At 38.9% G+C, this 18,558-nt stretch overlaps 1 protein-coding gene across 1 annotated transcript in view; it reads right to left on the bottom strand.

Moving 5' to 3' along the window:
- TENM3 (teneurin transmembrane protein 3) overlaps nt 1-18,558 on the bottom strand; it is a 657,776-nt gene that overhangs the window by 171,405 nt on the left and 467,813 nt on the right. The window contains exon 5 of the mRNA XM_025385351.1: nt 2,323-2,561. Within this exon, the coding sequence (XP_025241136.1) occupies nt 2,323-2,561 (239 nt within the window). The remainder of the gene's footprint in view (nt 1-2,322; nt 2,562-18,558) is intronic.

Genomic DNA, 18,558 nt, shown 5'->3' with positions numbered 1-18,558 from the left:
TGAACTGAAAAGCCTACATGAGTATAGTAACTAGATAATTTGCGTGTTGCCATGTGGGGAAAAATAAAAGCGAAGGGAAGAGTTTATGACCATGGTACTAGTAGGAATAAAGCAGATTGCTAATGACTAAAAAGTAAAACCAGGCAATATGAAAAAAAAGAAAAATTTTGAGTTTTTACTTAGAAGTCTGATAGTTATATTCACTAATGGATCCTTAAAAAGAGTAGAAGTCTCACAGGTAACAGCGACTGATCTCACATTAAAATGCTATTTTTTCCTGCTAGTCACACCATGAAAATAAAATTAAATGGCATTAGAATTGATATTCAAAATATTTAACAACCGGAAGCACACAGACACTTATCAATCAGAAAGGATGCCTGACCAGTCAACCTGACACCGAATTCCAGCCCTGCATATTTATCTACCTGGTATGCACCACAGTAAAAAAAAAAATCTGCAACAAGCACATATTCTTTTTTATTTTTAAGTTGCAGGGTACCTGTGCAGGATGTGCAGGTTTGCTACACAGGTAAATGTGTGCCATGGTGGTTTTGCTGTACCTATCAACCCATCGCCTAGGTATAAAGCCCAGTGTGCATTAGCTGTTTTTAACTAATGCTCTCCCTCCTCCCATCCCACCCCATGACAGGCCCCGGTGTGTGTTGTTCCCTTCCCTGTGCCCATGTGGTCTCCTTGTTCAGCTCAAATACATATTCTTAATTTACTACATCCCATTTATGACCGGTCCATTTCAGAACCATTTAAAATTCTTTCGCAGCACACTTCTGACAGGCACAAATAATATATACAGCTAACTAGAATAGAATCTCTTGATGGCTGATACATTTTCTAACCAAATACTAGAAATCTGTCTCTGGAATATTGATTTTTGTTGTGAAATTACTCATTCACCTTCTGTGTTATGAAACAACAGCAGTATTGTCTCACTAGGGTGGGATCCTGGTCAAGTGATAACCCCTTCAGTATCTGGTTGACCATCTTTATAAGGAGAAAGTGAACTTAGATTAAAACATGACAGAAAGGTAACAGAAAGGTTTCATCTTGCTTTGACCTCTGACTGGTTGGTAGAGGCGGTCAGAGGTAGTGAATGAAGCACTCAGATGAAGACAAGCAGCATGAAATCGGGTTAAGGAGAGAAAGTGCTGTGAGTCATTAACGATGTCTTCCATGGTCAAAGAATTGGAAAAATTACTGCATAACATGTCACGTAGTTGCCATCCCTGACTCAACTGTCTCTGAAGTTCTCTCATGCTCTACAATTCTGTTTTCCCATTAAACACTGACTCAAAACGGTTATTTCACTTTCCAAAGTGCCTAATTATATCATAGGAGTACTGTAGCCAGTGGAAGATACTGGTCCACTGCAAAAGCATCATAGTATTCCACATTCAGCTCTGCAATACTCTTATTCAGTTATAGAATTTCATGGGGCATCACAAATTGCTTTGTAAACTTGAGGATGCATCACTGGCTATTGTTCCTGGTGGATAAACCACAAAGCCTGTGATTTATCTCAGTGGACACCATTAGCATTTCAATGCGGTAGGCCTTTCCCTACACTTAGAAGAAGATCAAAATACAATGTGGTCATTTCTGGCATTTTAGAAAGCAATTTCCAGTAGTTTGAATGCTCAAATATGTTAAGAAATGGTTAAATAAAAGCAATATTTACAATTTCTATTAGTAGCTTCCATTATTTGGGTTACTATCAAATGAAAAACATGATCAATACTACATCAGAAGAGAAGAAAAATCCACATATATGAATGAGTATATAATCCATTCATTGCTTTATGGACGCCCAGTTCTCTGGAGAGCGTTCCTGAGTGCAAGATGATGGCCCTGAGTGATGAGTTTTACATTTAGATGGCTGAGTGAGCTGAGAGACTTGTAATATCACAAGCAGTGGAGAGCTCCCTATTGAGTACGCATCGAAGGAAATCCTGCACAGGGTTCATTACTGCAAGCACATGAATTATTTTGTGCACATGAAATGCCACAGAGCTATCCATGTTTCACAAGGGATAAGTCAAACACAAATGTACCCTATAGTTTTTGTCCAAGAATATACCTCACTGTTTACGGACATGAACTACCCACAAAACCTGCTTTTCTATGTATCTAAATTTGCTGAAAATTACTGAAAATACTCTATGATTTATGATATATTATTACCAAACTCACCTCCACCAAATATAACCTCATAGTATGCTTCTAGACCAAATGAATAAATACAAGTAATAAAACAATGTAACACCCTGATTTACAGACAAAGTAATTCTAAGAACTTGTTCTTACCTATAAAATAAGACAGGAGTATTGCCAGGAGCACCGAGACCCCTACGGCACACAGTGCAGTGCATTTCCAGCTACAGTACTTTGAAGACTTCTTGAATTTAAAAGCACTTCTTGATAGAGTGTTTCTAGGTAGTGGCCGAGTAGGCGGTGAATAAACAGAGCCAGATGCCATTGTGTATCCTGGGGTTGCAGTACTGAACAGTGGCGTTGTCCCTGTTCCTGTTTTGAATAGGAAATGCCTGTGGAAAAGGAGAATATCATTATAAGATACAAATATGTTGCAATATGAGAGACAAGAGACAGCGATGCATTTAGCTCTTCTGTCTCTTTTGCTCTCTCTCTCCTTTTTTTTTTTTTTTTAAAGAATTTATCCTATATAACCTAAAGCATTAAAAATCAAGGAAATGTTTTAACCAAAGAATCTAACTCATAAAAATGACTCTCACGAAAGAGACTGATTTTTAATGTAGACAGCAGGATTTATACATATAAATGATCACTGTCCCTTCAAGTAGACATCTCGAGAGACTCTAAAGACTTTCTAATCACACTATTTCCTGAACAAAACCATTTTGGAATGTCCCATGATGAATTACCCTAAGAGCATTTTCAGTTAGCAAAAGAAACCCAGTCTTGTTGCTTTGTAGCTACATGGGCATTTACTACTCATGAGACTACACACTTATATAAACATGAGTATGCATGATCACGCTGGTCTTCTGCACACTGATTTATTTTCTGGACGTCCATGGAAACACTGTCATCTTGGCCTGCTTCTCTGCTAATAAGTACTATAAAACCAAGTTTGGCTATAGGCAGTTGGTCAGCTCTCAAACAATTCAAACTATTTTATTGACAGCTTATGTCAAACATAATCAGGAATGTGAACCTGCTGGGGGTAGGGAGAGGGAAGGAATCATGGAACACCTTCTAATACCAAACTTAAATAAATGAAGGGGTCAGTGAAGCAGATTTTGGATCAAATATAGAAATGTTCCCTAACCATGAGCCATACAACAGAGAGCAACCTGCCTCTAAAAGTTATATGCTCTCTTCCTTGACAATGTTTAAGTGGAAATTGTGTGGTCACATAACAAGAGCACTGTAAATGGAATTCTTCAGGAAAGGTAACTAATTTTAAGATTCCTATTAACAATAGAGGTCTCCAAATTTTACAAAAGCACCATTTGTTTTATGGTTTACATTTAATATTATGCTGGTAACTTACAGTATATTCAGTGAGTATCCCGACACTTATCACGATGTTCCTATCACATCCCATGAAGTCAACAGACTGTGCTCTCTTTCATATTCAGATTGTACACAGGTCTTTCAACCTGAGATGGTACAGTCTTTATGCAAGGTCATTTTAGATAAGACAGAGCTAAATACCTTTAATTTTAATCCTCATGTACTTATCGTATACTGGAGAAATGCTGAATATATCAAACAAATTAAGGGGTTAACAGGACAGAACTGGGAAACCAGACTGCCAAGGTTTAAATTCCACTTAACCACTTAGTAGGTACGTGTCCCTGATGAGTTAATGAAAGTCAGTTTTGGTTCCTTAATCTATAAAATGGGGATGGTAATAGTATCTACCTCACAGGGTTATTATGAAACTTAAATGACTTAATATTTAAAGTAAAGTGCTTGGAATGTGTTATATAAGTATCTGAGGAATAAAAAAGGATCACACTCATTTATTTTATGTATATTATTACTTAGAAGAGGCTGAATAGGTATTTAAAAGTTACAAAGAATCAATCTCCAGAAAATTATTAAGTGAAAAATAGTGAAGCCAGTCTACAGATATGGTAAAAGTCCTGAACGTTGGCCTAATACAGGCCAATAGAGTGGAAAGAATTCTGGATTGAAAATCAGTCCCTGGTCTATCATTTCCTAGTCATCTGGTCCTAGGAAGCCTCAGTTTTTTTTCTCGACCTGTAAAAAAATGGCACTAGTGACTTACTTATTTTAACAGGGTTGCAAAACAGCTAATGTCTCTAAAAAATGCTTTGTCAACCACAAAATTAGAACAGACACAAATGATGAGTTGTCACTTGTACAAATTATACTAGCGACTGTATTATGAGCCCATTTCCCCACCGAACTACTTTAAAAAGCTAATTTAAAAGTTTATAGCCTGAATTAAGTGCTATGTTGGAGGCAGCATTAGTACCTCCTACCATATTCATATTCAGCACAGTTATTCAGCGCTCTGAAATGACACTGTCTGAGTTCAAATCCAGACTCGTCACCTATAAATAGCTGCATGATTTTGGGTAAGTTACTCAAATTTTGTGTCTTGGTTTTATCATCTGTAAAAAGGGCATAATAACAGTACATACAATTTACAGGCATTTTCCAAGGATTAAACAAAATAATGCATATATAAAGTGTTTACATTAGTATCTAGCACAAGGTAAGTGCTCTAAAAGCATTAGCTATGTATTATTTTGCTCAAAATCACATATCACAGTCTCTATTCAAAAGACACATAAGTATAATTTGAAGATTTTAAATGCCAATTCAAAATGTAACATCATCAAAACGAATGTGTACAAAATGAATTCCCTGGTTTACAAATTTGATACTGGCGATTCCACACACTGGCATGTAGTCTGGATAAGAAGATGGACTATGTCATTTAGATCAGGCATCAGCAAACTTTTGCTGTAAAGGACACAGAGTAACTATTTTAGGCTTTTCCAGAGATATCACTGAACTCTACTGTTATATCGTGAAAGCCGCCATAGACGATGCATACATGTTTACCTCTGGCTCTGTTCCAGTAACACTTTTTTGTAGACATTGAAATTTTAACTTTATAGAATTTTCCCATGTCATGAAATCCTCTTTGCTTTTCATGTTGTCAATTATTTAAAGATGTGAAAACCATTCTCTGCTCACAAGCAGTACAAAAACAAGTAACAGGGCTGGACCTGGCCTATGAGTCATGTTGGCCCGGATCTAGATTCTCACTCTTTTCAGGATTATACATGAAGAGTGAGCAGGAGGCTCAGCAGCCCATAGAAACAGCCTATTCCCTCAACGCCACTGAGAGGATTTAAAAGGCAGACTAAAGGGTGCAAAGCATGCCTCTTGTGAAGCTTGGACAGATCCATGTAATTGGACAGAGATCCTGTTATTATCTTCTGGAAGTTCCACCCTAAAAAGTCCTGGCAAACACTGGCGCATGCATTTCACAGGGCCAAAGGATCATTTTTGCCAAGCATAGGAAAAGGACTGACGTTTCCTGTGACTGTGGGACAATTTGCTTACTTTACTGCAGCGGTCCCCAACCTTTTTGGCACCAGTGACCAGTTTCGTGGAAGACAGTTTTTCCCTGGACCAGGAATGGGGGGTGGAGAGGATGTTTTCGGGGTGAAACTGTTCCACCTCAGATCATCAAGCATTAGATTCCCACACAACCTAGATCCCTCGCATGTGCAGTTCACAATAGGGTTCATGCTCCTATGAGAATCTAATGCTGTCACTGATCTGCCAGGAGGCGGAGCTCAGGCAGTAATGCTCCCTCCTCCGACTGCCACTCACCTCCTGCCGTGAGGCCCAGTTCCTAGCAGGCCGCGGATCGGTACTGGTCCACAGCCCAGTGGCTGGGGCTATGTGGGCTTTGGCATTCGCTCAGTTTGGGTTGACCCCTCCTGGTATCACCGATGGAGGTGATAGGTGTCCATTCTGTCGACTTCATTAATAATGATAACTGCCATGTCCTGAGTACCTACTAAGCACTGTATTGTTGTTTCACTACAATTTTCACCATAATGCAGTGAAGAATAAAATGATTATTTGTATTTTCAGCCTTCATCCTCCAAGTCTCAGCTCAGATGTTACCACCTGACCATCCAATCCAAAGCCCTGTTCCCTCTACTCTTCACAGTATTACCATGTTAATTTTCTTCAAAGTGCTTATTACAATCAGTTATCCCATTATTTATTTGTGTGGTAAATCAAGTTTCTGAAGTACTATTGAAAGTATGTTTTTTCCTCCTGACTTTTTTCCCTTTCTCTGTTTTCTCTGCCTCAATCTTCTTGTTCTAGTTCTATTTCACTGCCTCCAGAAGAAATGAAATAATATGAAGGAAGAAATAGCTTAAGTCTCTTACCGGTTTTCTAAAGCCCAGATGGCTGAGTGAAAGAGAGTGGACTGGGGAGGAAAATGGTGTGAGGGGAGAAAGGGCTTCCCTCCAGAAAGGAGAATGTGTCCACACTGGGGGCAGGTGCAGAACCTGAGGGGAGCTGGTGACAGCAGAGGAGCAACAGGGCCCAGGAAGAGAAGCCTGAATTCTGCCTCGTGGGTGGCATCCTGGGGAAGCGACGAGACTCCAAAAAGTCTGAGGCTCTTCCTACTGCTTCCATGCCATGCTCGAGGGAAGAGAGCAGCAGAGAGAGCTACCTGGCAAAGTTGTATGTGCAGAACCACGCAACACTCCCGTAGTGACAGGTTTGCAGGCCCATGGCCAATGACGGAGCCCCTTACCTCAGTCTTTGGTCCCATGAAAACCCTCTGGGGGAAAGTGGGAATGGGGAGGCTTTGTGATGTACCCAACATGTCAGGAATAAACCGAATTTAGAAAATAAAGATTCCCCTGAGACTAGAGAAAAATATTTCATTTTATTAAGGGCTAGGAAGAGAGAAAGAGAAGACTGGCTGAAGATGTACCGTGTCCCAGGGATAAAGGCCCCGCTCCTGGCCTCCCTGCGTGAGTCCTGGAGAAGCAGAGATTACAGTGTAAATCCAAGAGGCCTAAGAGCAGAGAAAATCTGTGCCTTACATCTCAGACAGAGAACGGAGGCGATAACAGGATCTCAAAGGGAAATAAACGCATGAAGCATCCAGGTGATGCAGTCAGGGAGCCTCGCCGATTTCTGTGCCTGAGCATAATTTCTAAGAAGCGGAACTACTTCTATGGCTGCAAGAGTAGCAAAGAGACGGCAGAGTGTGCCACTGGACAAGCAGGGGCCTCGCGGATAGGAACGAAGGTGACCCCTGTAATATCAGGAGGATTAGAAACAGATAGACAGACAGCACGAAAACTCGACGTCTTAGTGGAGAGTCTAACACCAGAAGCTCCCTGCTGTGCTCAGAGTACCATGGAACAGCTGGGGTAGGGGAGGGAGGGACCCAAACTGCCTGAAGAGAAGATTCTAGGAATGAGACCTAAAATGAAACATAAACGGGCCGGTGCGGTGGCTCACACCTGTAATCCCAGCACTTTGAAAGGCCGAGACGGGCGGATCACGAGGTCAGGAGTTCGAGACCAGCCAGACCAACACAGTGAAACCCTGTCTCTACTAAAACACAAACAAACAAACAAACTACAAAAAAATTAGCTGGATATGATGGTGGGCACCTGTAATTCCAGCTACTAGGGAGGCTGGGGCAGGAGAATCACTTGAACCCAGGAGATGGAGGTTGCGGTGAGCTGAGACCACGCCACTACATTCCAGCCTGGCAACAGAGTAAGAATCTGTCTCAGGAAATAGGGCCAGGTGCGGCGGCTCACGCCTGTAATCCCAGCACTTTGGAGGGCCCGGGCGGGTGGATCATGAGGTTAGGAGATGTAGACCATCCTGGCTAACACGGTGAAACCCCGTCTCTATTAAAAATACAAAAAATTAGCCAGGCGTGGTGGGGGGCGCCTGTAGTCCCAGCTACCAGGGAGGCTGAGGCAGGAGAATGGCGGGAACCCGGGAGGTGGAGCTTGCAGTGAGCCAAGATCGTGCCACTGCACTCCAGCCTGGGTGACAGAGCAAGACTCTGTCTCAAAAAACAAACAAACAAACAAACAAACAAAAACTCTGTCTCAAAACATAAAAATAAAAAACATAAACAAATATTTTTAAAAGTTGTATTTCTAACGTGCTATACTGATGGACAAGAATGATATACTCACTCCACAAATCTATCATTTGTCTTCTCCCATTAGAATGTAAACTCTATGAAGTCCTATTCACCTCTGCATTAACAAGACTTAAAAAGTTCTTGGCATGTTATAGGTGTTCAATAAATATGTGTAACATAAGTAAAATGGTGACTACTATGCAGATGAGGAAAAGTGAGCCTCAAAAAGTTAAGTACCTTGGCCAAGAGGTCACAGCTAATAAAGGAATGAAATCATAAAATATATAAAATAGCAATAAATAAGGCTGGAAATTATAAAAACCAAAAAGCAAGCCTGGGATACGTGTTTTAGCTTTATTCAAAGTACATTGTTTCTCCATGGGAGACAGGATTTGAATCTGAGCCTATGGGACTCTCAAGATTATGAACTTAGCCTCAACACTAAAAACATGTGAATATCCACTATGTGAGAGACAGTAAGTTTGAGAGATGTTGATTTCAAATCAGACAGCTCTGTTTAAATTTCCAAAATTTGAGACATCAATAGATTATGAGATCACCAATCTTGGCAAGGGCTTGAGTTGCTATGAAATTATTATTTTTCTTATTTTTGCGATAGAGTTTCACTCTTGTCACCCAGGCTGGAGTGAAGTGGTGTGATCTCAGCTCAGTGCAATCTCCGCCTCATGGGTTCAAGCAATTTTCCAGCCTCAGCCTCCTGAGTAGCTGGGATTAAAGGCATGTGCCACCATGCCAGGTAATTTCTATATTTTTAGTAAAGACGGGGTTTCACCATGTTGGCCAGGCTGGTCTTGAACTCCTGACCTAGGTGATCTGCCCGCCTTGGCCTCCCAAAGTGCTGGGATTACAGGTGTGAGCCACCATGCCCAGCCGCAATTATTATTTTTCTTAGAGGAAAATGCAACTTTGAGATATTGTTCAAAACAAAGATGTAATATTCTAAAATTACATCTTTGTGACTGTATATTTTGTTATTTGTTCTAACATTACTCCAGCTACTCAGGCTGGAGCACAGTGGTGTGAAGACAGCTCACTGGAGCCTTGACCTCCCAGCCCCAAGTAATCCTCCTTCCTCAGCCTCCTGAGTAGCTTGGACTACAGCATGTGCACCACCACGTCCGGCTAATATTTTTATTTTTATTTTTGTACAGATGGGGGTCTCCCTATGTTGTCCAGACTGATCTCAATCTCCTACCCTCAAGCAATCTTCCTGCCTTAGCATCCCAAAGTGCTGGGATTATAGGCATGAACCACCATGCCTGGCCAGCCACTGACTTTCAATCTCAGAAGTACCCCTCCTCAGACTGGGGCCTGTACTATACTCAGATTAGTCACAAAGGAGAGGTGCTTTTGAGATTTAAATCTGATTGTGTATATCACACTGGGGCCTTGATGATGTACGTGCATAATAAATACAGAAATGTTACAAAACAAGGGAAGAGAAGTCAAATCACCTGTGCACTATATTTTAAAACAATGAGGCAGGAGGACTGCTTGAGCTTAGGAGTTCAAGACCAGCCTGGGCAATACAGTGAGACCTCATCTCTACTAAATGTATTTATTTATTTATTTATTTATTTATTTATTTATTTATTTATTTTTAGATGGAGTCTCGCTCTGTCACCCAGGCTGGAGTGCAGTGGTGCAATCTCGGCTCACTGCAAACTCCGCCTTCCAGGTTTGGCCATTCTCCTGCCTCAGCCTCCCGAGTAGCTGGGACTAGAGGCGCCCACCACAGCGCCCGGCTAGTTTTTTGTGTTTTTAGTAGAGATAGGGTTTCACCTTGTTAACCCAGGATGGTCTCGATCTCCTGACCTCAGGTGATCCACCCGCCTTAGCCTCCCAGAGTGCTGGGATTACAGGCATGATAAAATTTTCTTAAAAAATCAGCCTAGCATGGTGCCATGCACCTGTAGCCCCAGCTACTCAGGAGGCTGAGGCAGGAGGAATGCTTAAGCCCAGAAGTTTGAGGCTGCAGTGAGCTGTGATTGCTCCACTATACTGCAGCCTGGGCAACAGAGCAAGACCCTGTCTCAAAAATCAGTCAATCAATCAAAAAATAAAATCACCAGACTTCAGTATTTTCAGATCACTTTCTAGTATGTAAGTAAAGAAAGAATTAGTAAAGATTGTTTAAACTGATGTATTTTGAAACTACTTACAAACAAATGGTGTCACTTTGTGCAGACTGATTCCTTCAGGTAAAATTAGGCCTCAAACTAGATACGTGAAAATAGACACGTAAAAATCTCTTAGACATTACTATGATCTGTGTCAGCATATTTTCTATAGCAGAGAATATTTGATCTCAGATGTGGTAGAACTCTGTTAGTTTTGGGGTTCAGAAAGGATACCCTCTTTCCAAGGGCAACAATGGCTCTTTCATTGCACTGTATGAAACACTGCCAAAGCGTATATTGTGATTAATGTGTCTTTAAGCCCAAGGACTTCTTTTTACCCGTTTTCAAGGTCCAACACAATGGTTACTTTATGTTTAGAACTCTACAAATATTTAACGAAGGAACGGAATACTGAAATTCAGCTATATGGAGAACAGACACTGACTTTCCGCACAAGGAAATTATCACCACCTAATTCTCTATAAAGCACACATTTTTGTGTGTCATTAGTCTCTCCCCATCCTGTGACTCTGCCAAGTCATATAGCTTTGGGAATATGCTTCTCACACATAAAAAATTCTGCAAAAATTACTATCAAAAACATATGGTTTTGACCTGGCATCCACATGAGGTTTGCAGAATAAAGGCAGAAATTTTCTTTACTTCTCAGACCATATTTGGGAATGAAAAAAAGTGAACCTGTGAGAATATTCCCCATTGTATTCAGCAATAAAGCAGCAGCCGCGGCGGCTTCTTTTAACACAGAGCACACCTTTTGTTCTGATGTTTCTAATGATGCCCTGCATGGAGCCTGCCTCCAGTTCCTCAGCCATTTGTGCCACTGTTTTCACTCTGGTGATGAGCTAGAGACACACTTGAAGAGAGACTATCAGAGACTGAGATGAGGAAAATCAATTTCAAAGCCCAAAAGACAGCTGGTGCAGAAGGTCACTGAACACTAACAGCTGCTCTGTGGCTCTGGAATCTTGAGGGGGATTCTATTTAACAACAACAACAACAAGAAGACAAGAACGGTGGAGCTGCATTGCGTCATTAACTTGTAATGCTATGTAGAAGCTAAAACATAAATAGGAAGGATGACTCTATGTTAAGCACAATTAACAGTTGCTCTTACGTCTTCTTAAGTTGAAAGGTTTGTTTCTTTGTTGATATAGCTTTAGAATCTTTTGATGTTAGCTTCTGCCTCTAATCTAGCTTCTAATTTTTGTTTTCGTTTTTGAGATGGAGTCTTGCTCTGTCGCCAGGCTGGAGTGCAGTGGCGTGATCTTGGCTCACTGCAACCTCCGCCTCCCAGGTTCAAGCGATTTTCCTGCCTCAGCCTCCTGAGTAGCTGGGATTACAGGTGCGCGCCACCACGCCCAGCTAATTTTTTTTTTTTGTATTTTTAGTAGAGACAGGGTTTCACCGTGTTGGCCAGGATGGTCTTGATCTCCTGACCTCGTGATCTGCTCGCCTCGGCCTCCCTAAGTGCTGGGATTACAGGTGTGAGCCACCGCACCCGGCCTTCTAGCTCCTATTTTTAACCCATTCCATGATGTATACCTCTATGGGTCATGTTGCAAATTTAAAATTAGTAAAGACAAGGACTGAATTTCCTCATCTTTTTTGCTGTCCCCATCCCTGCCTTCTAGGTTACTGTTTAGTAACTGTCTTTTAAGTCTCTCTGACTGCCAGACTTCGGGTAATTTTTAATTACGCTTCTTTCCTGCTCCCCAACTCCCACCCCTGCGTAGTCAATCTGTCGGGGATCCGCAGTCTTTCGTTTACAGCGTTTCTTTCTTTTCTTTTTCTTTTTTGCTGAGCAGAGAAGTTCTGTGCTCTTAAACCTCAACTTCTTTTAATCTGCTTTGCAGAGGCAAAGAGGAGGCAAAAATAACATTTCATTTCAAATTTTCTTTTACCCTCAAATGAAACATCATGTTTTAAATTTTGGACCCGCACAGTATATCGAATCACCTCTATTTGTCCAGTCAAAACTGTCTCCTATCTCAGCCACTTACAATTACTTCTCATAATTTGTTTTGCTTTTTTTCTTTTTTAACCTCATCTCTTAGCAGGCATGCTTTGTTCCTTAGTAGCTGTTCACTTGATTGATTTTGTCTTTCAAAGTAATAACCATACAACTTACCATCATAAGATTTTTAGTGGCAAGATAATCAGATTATCAAGGAAATTTAAAGGTACTTTTCTATATCACATGTAATATTAATATATCAAAGCTTATTTTAGAAGATGCTAACAAAATTAAGTAAGTCATAATACATAATTAAATTGAAGGTTTATAGGAGTCACTAGGAAAAATGTGTTAATACTGGTCTTTTGTTCAGGGGATTAATATAGTCATTTTACCTCTAATATCAAGAATACAGCTTAATAAATTAGAAATTATAGGGACCCAATTGAAAAGCATCCCTGGAAAATGTGTTATAGCATTATTCAAAGTGGTGTGAGTCATTTCCTCAATAGGAGATTAGAATAGAACATAAAAATCAAAAAGAAAGTGTGTAACTACTGAATGAAATAAATTCTAATTAGATTAACTTCATAAGTGGTTATCTTCACAGAAAATAGTTTGTTTTCTTCAATGTTTTATATAGTGTTAAAAACAGTTTTGGAGATTAACAAACAAAGCAAATAATTAAGATAAAGAGAGTGTAGTAATTAGAGCTCAGCTTCTGTCCCTGAGGCACTGCTGAAACTTTTATTAGTGACATACAGACACCTGGAAAAATACTTGTGTTGTATAGTAACATCTATTATATTGCATAGAGAGAAAAGCACTACTGCATAGGAAATGTTGATGCTTTCTTTCTCTTATATTCTTTCTTGGACAAAGAATCATTTACATTAAACTAAATGTGACCTGATTAAATAAAATCCCTTGATGTCCTGCTTTCTACTGACACATGTAGGTAAATCAATACAAAGTAATCTAGAATATAGAGTGCTTTCTTCAAATTAGATGTTTTGATTTCAAAGACAATGTGTCAATAAGAAAGATTGGCTATGTTTGGCCAAATTTACAACCTTTTCAATATCCAAAAGTTCTCACTTAAGAGCTGAGGAAATTTTAAGGTATAGGTTCCTCTTCCTTCCGGCAAAATACAACTTTCTGGATTTAAGAGGCATATTAAAAGGTCTCAGAAGATTTCCTCAACATCAAACGACTTTTCCAAAATGACATTTTCAGATCTAAAGCAAATGAATCCCACACTTGTGGATTAAATTTACCTGGAAATATATGAAGGCTAAAATTAACTACTGAGTTCAAAATGGTTTTAGTCACTTGATGGTATCAAGACAATGGACGATTTGCCTAGAGTTCATGTTAAGATAAGATGCTTTAAAAGTACTGTTAAAATATATAACTCTTAATTGTTAGTGTGTGTGTTACCTTCCACAGTGCCTACTATTACTCATTTGATTCCTTGTGGTCTCTAATTGGGCATTTATTAAATATCACAGAAAGTAAGTCAGTCCAAAATATTTGTCAGTATGTGTTTGAAACAAAGAATGTATCTGAAACATGATACTAACTATTACCCATGCATTGTGAATGCTTAAAACCTGTTTTTATCATAATCTTTAGGATTTTCACTACCAAATTCTGAATTTTAAGTTCCAAAGCCAACTGGATTATCTGTTAAATGTATATTTAGCAATGTGTCCAAAACTAATTAAAAGGCTGCAAAAATAGTTTATTTAAATAATGTGCTTTAGAGAATGATGAAAGGAATAGGAAATTTCTGGCAGCTATTAAACAGAAAACTAAAGAAAAAGCCCCTACAGAAAATTACCCATTCTTATTCAAGGCTGGATTCCTGTTTGTTTTCCTTACCTTTAGGCAACAGATTCTCAATAGACATCCAGTGATATCTAGCACAATTATTCACTCTGCTCAAATGCCTAGCTATCTGGAAATAATTCTCCATCAGCCGAGGATGCTGGCCCTCAGAAGCTCTGTGAGATTCCTGAACTGAAAGACTGCAGAGGCTGCTGGGAATTTTCCAGGAGAAGCCCACCCACACTAGTGTCTGCAGAAGCTTGCAGAAGGTATTCTGCAGTTCCCTACCTTTTACATGAAAACAGTTCAACAAGAATGATACGGAAGCGCCGGTTTCGGTAGGGCTTGTGAACTGCGGTGGTAAAGGGTCAGAACACCAACAGAAGCAGAAATGCAACTGAGAGACCATTCCATACATTAAAGCAGTGGGTTTCAAACTTTAGCTTACATCAGAGTAACCTGGGGGGCTTGTTAAAACAGTAGGTCTGAGGTGAGACCCCAGCAACTGATGGTGCTGATTCAGGAACCACACTCTGAGAATCACTGCAGTAAGGTATTAGCGTATTAGTTTCCTAGCTTAAGTTTAACTTCAAGTCCCCCTTCAAGATTGTATAACGAATCAGAAAATCAATTCAAGACTCCTGCTTAGAAAGTCACTGCCGGTAGCTTACTTCGAGTAGTCAATTTAGAACAAATGAATTATACAAGGCTCAATCCATTGGATCTCAGAGTCAAATGGCTTAAACATTTTTTCATTGCTTTATGCCATCTCACTCTTTTTTTTACTTTCAACATCCCCCTTTTTTATTCTTCCCTTTCAATTTCAACTATTAGTTAAGTTTTCCCTAATCAGTTCCCTTACCCTTTCTAATGTCATTGCTACTTTTAAGTATCTACCATGTGTACTGGCCTTTACTTCATCTCCAAATGAGATACCAGCATCTATTTCCTTTTGGGTCTTCTTTATGTTCCATATACCTACATTTCCATTTGCTTTAAAACCACTCATCAGCACTCATCTTATTTCACAAGTACCTTGGTTAAGGGGTTCTCTTTCCTTTTCTCTTGGAACTCAATACTTGGATTTCTGAGCCACATGTAAGTCCAGTTGATACTTTACCTTGGGCATTTACGACTTCCCAAAATGTTTCACTAATTTCTTCACAGAGAGAGTACTATTTCTCTACTCTCAACCTTTCTGGCTGGGGTAGTTTTTATATATTCTTTTTTCCTCGAAAAACCTTGTTTCAATTTATTACCTGTATGAAAACTTCTATTAAAAAAGGAACTACTTCTAATCATTCTCTTTACCTACTACCAGAGTCTTCTGAAAAAATCAATTCTAAATATTTAAATGTAATGTGTAAGTGCACACACACACAAATATAATCTCTTTTTACTTTATGTATCTGCTATTTTGAGAATAAAAAGAAATATATATATAATTATTTTTTTTTTTTTCTGAGAAACATGCCTTTTCCCTAACTCTTCCTCTTTGAAACAGCTGAGGACAACGTAGTGACAATTAAGATAATGCTTTCCAGTGCTGGCTGCAGTGGATGTCCCACCATACCCTCAAAAAGGCTGCAGCAATGGTAGCTTCGGATCTATGAAACAACGTGAAGAAACTGAATTCTTACTGAGGTTGGAGGGAGCAAAAAAACCAGTGTAATTGAAAAAAATACTCTACATTGAATTCTTATTGTTAGAGTTAAAGAGAAAGTGTTTTCTTTCAACCTTTAGAAATAATTTTAAAACATGCTTTCGGGAGTGTGTGCAGGAGAACTTAAAGAGTCATTAACTGGTATGAGGAAAGTAAAAAGATTTAGGAGGACTAGTTTTTTAATTAACTTTTTCAGTGACCACTGGCAGTAGCTTTATACTTGACAAAAAAGCTGTAACTAAAAATAAAAATGAGGAAATGGGATCTAAAAAAATAAAAAGGCTTGTCTCAAGGCTCGATTACAAAGATGACACAGCTAAGAAATAATTAATAATAAAACATACTCATAGTAAGTCAGTAATAAACTAAAATTCATTATTTTTCCTTGAATTTTGATCACTGGATTTCTGCTAACTTTTAAAAAGGATGATTCTAAGAAAGGCACATAAGTAAATGTCTATGTGTGTGTGAATTTTCTAAAAATTGGCCATTTTGTTCAAAATGGATTGTTTCTAATATAAAGGCATTAATACTATAAATTTAATGATAAATGTCTTATAGGAAGTAATATACTATGCATACTACGCAATTATACAAAGAAAATATTTTAGAGTCCCACTAAAGTGCCTCTTCTACTATTACCAAAAATTAATTTTGGTATGCATTTTAAAAATAAACACTTTAAATAAGAAAATAAGCAACCAACATTACAATGTAAACTATGTATTTTGATGTGAAAACAAAAGAACAAATATGTAATGATTCTAGCTGTGACACAGTGAGTTAGTGAGACAGATAAACTACTTCTTCATGCTGATAGTATGTTGTGGTCTCAAATCTATTACACTTTTGAATTGATGTGCTATTATCTTTGGAAAACTTTCACACTAGGAGGTGATCCTTGCAAGAAAAATGTCTTAAATGCAAAGCTTATAAACAAGATACATTTCACTGCTGCTACCTGAATTAATATGACCTATTAGTAATTGCACAAAATATGCTTTCAGACAAAAACTGGTTTTACTATTTTACATAAAAATGTGCAATATGAATATATTACTAATTATACATTTTGGCAATTACCTTTGTATCCATTTATAATTACAATGAATATGACAACATGTTCATAGTAAGTATACCATTATGCGTGTTAACCAAGCTCTGAAAATTGGGAGCTAAAATTCTAGAGAGTGTTAAGCAGACTGGGGGAAATATATTTTTGTGAGTTCTTTACTATCTTTACTTACTTCGCATAGTCTTAAGTAAACAGGAGAGTTATATAAAATTTAAGTATAACAACAGCTATATAAAATGTATAGGCCTACAACGTGAAGCAAAATGTTTCCATTATGACTTATTTTAACTTAGACATGTCTACAACCAAGTACTAAATCACATTACAGGTTTTGTTTGGGAATGTTAAGAACTGAACAACAGGACTAAATATACAAAAAAGTTTTTTTAGCCATTATTAAGACTAAAATAGCTTAACAGTCTTTGTTTCACATTTTGGTTACTTTAATGAAGTATCCATGTCATCAAGTATACAAATCTGTATTATAGTCTTACATGTTTTAATATATCAGTTACACCTACTGTTGGCAGTTATTACACACTAAATATATTAAAATTTATATGAAAATGAAAAAGACCATGTTAAAATTCCTATGTGCTATTTGGACAAGACTTCATCTATTTAATTATTATTATTATTTTTTTTTTGAGACGGAGTCTTGCTCTGTCGCCCAGGCTGGAGTGCAGTGGCCGGATCTCAGCTCACTGCAAGCTCCGCCTCCCAGGTTTACGCCATTCTCCTGCCTCAGCCTCCAGAGTAGCTGGGACTACAGGCGCCGCCACCTCGCCCGGCTAGTTTTTTGTATTTTTTAGTAGAGACGGGGTTTCACCGGGTTAGCCAGGATGGTCTCGATCTCCTGACCTTGTGATCCGCCCGTCTCGGCCTCCCAAAGTGCTGGGATTACAGGCTTGAGCCACCGCGCCCGGCGACCTCATCTATTTAATTATTAATTCATTTAATTACTGATGGCCATCTTTGCTTAAAATTGTTCACTAAAGTTCTTTCTATAAATACGAGAAAGGAAGTGTAAGCTAGATCAAGAGAAGAATTTCAGGGATAGATGTAAGTTTATGAAGAATACAAGACTTCCCGGTGGTGAGAGTTGTTGATGGCATTCTAGTAAGTCACTAATCTGATGTGTGTGTGACAGTGAACAAGAAATGGATGACAAAACAAAACAAGATAGAAAACAATCAGTTCGAAGAGTGAAAAGGGTTTCAGTGAAGCTTTCTGAACATCTATTTGCCATGTGCCAAGAAAATATTATCAAACTTTGACTCCACAAAATTCCCAGAGGGTGTGTGTGTGTACTGTGTGTATGTGTGTGTACTCTGTGTGTGTGTGTCTGTGTGTGTACTCTGTGTGTGTGTGTCTGTGTGTATGTGTGTGTACTCTGTGTGTGTGTCTGTGTGTGTGTGTACTCTGTGTCTGTGTGTACTCTGTGTGTGTGTCTGTGTGTATGTGTGTGTACTCTGTGTGTGTGTGTCTGTGTGTACTCTGTGTGTGTGTGTCTGTGTGTATGTGTACTCTGTGTGTGTGTGTGTGTGTGTCTGTGTGTGTGTATTATAAAATCTGCTTTTAAAGAAGAGGAAACTGAGACTTACTGAACGTGTCAAAGGTTAGAAGGCGCAGGCAAAGCCAGGTCTTCCTGGCCTCCAAATTCATGCAGTCTCTGTATCAGGT

Source organism: Theropithecus gelada, chromosome 5, assembly GCF_003255815.1.
Source record: "Theropithecus gelada isolate Dixy chromosome 5, Tgel_1.0, whole genome shotgun sequence".
NCBI classification, from domain to species: domain Eukaryota; kingdom Metazoa; phylum Chordata; class Mammalia; order Primates; family Cercopithecidae; genus Theropithecus; species Theropithecus gelada.
This window is presented reverse-complemented; position numbering and strand designations above follow the sequence as displayed.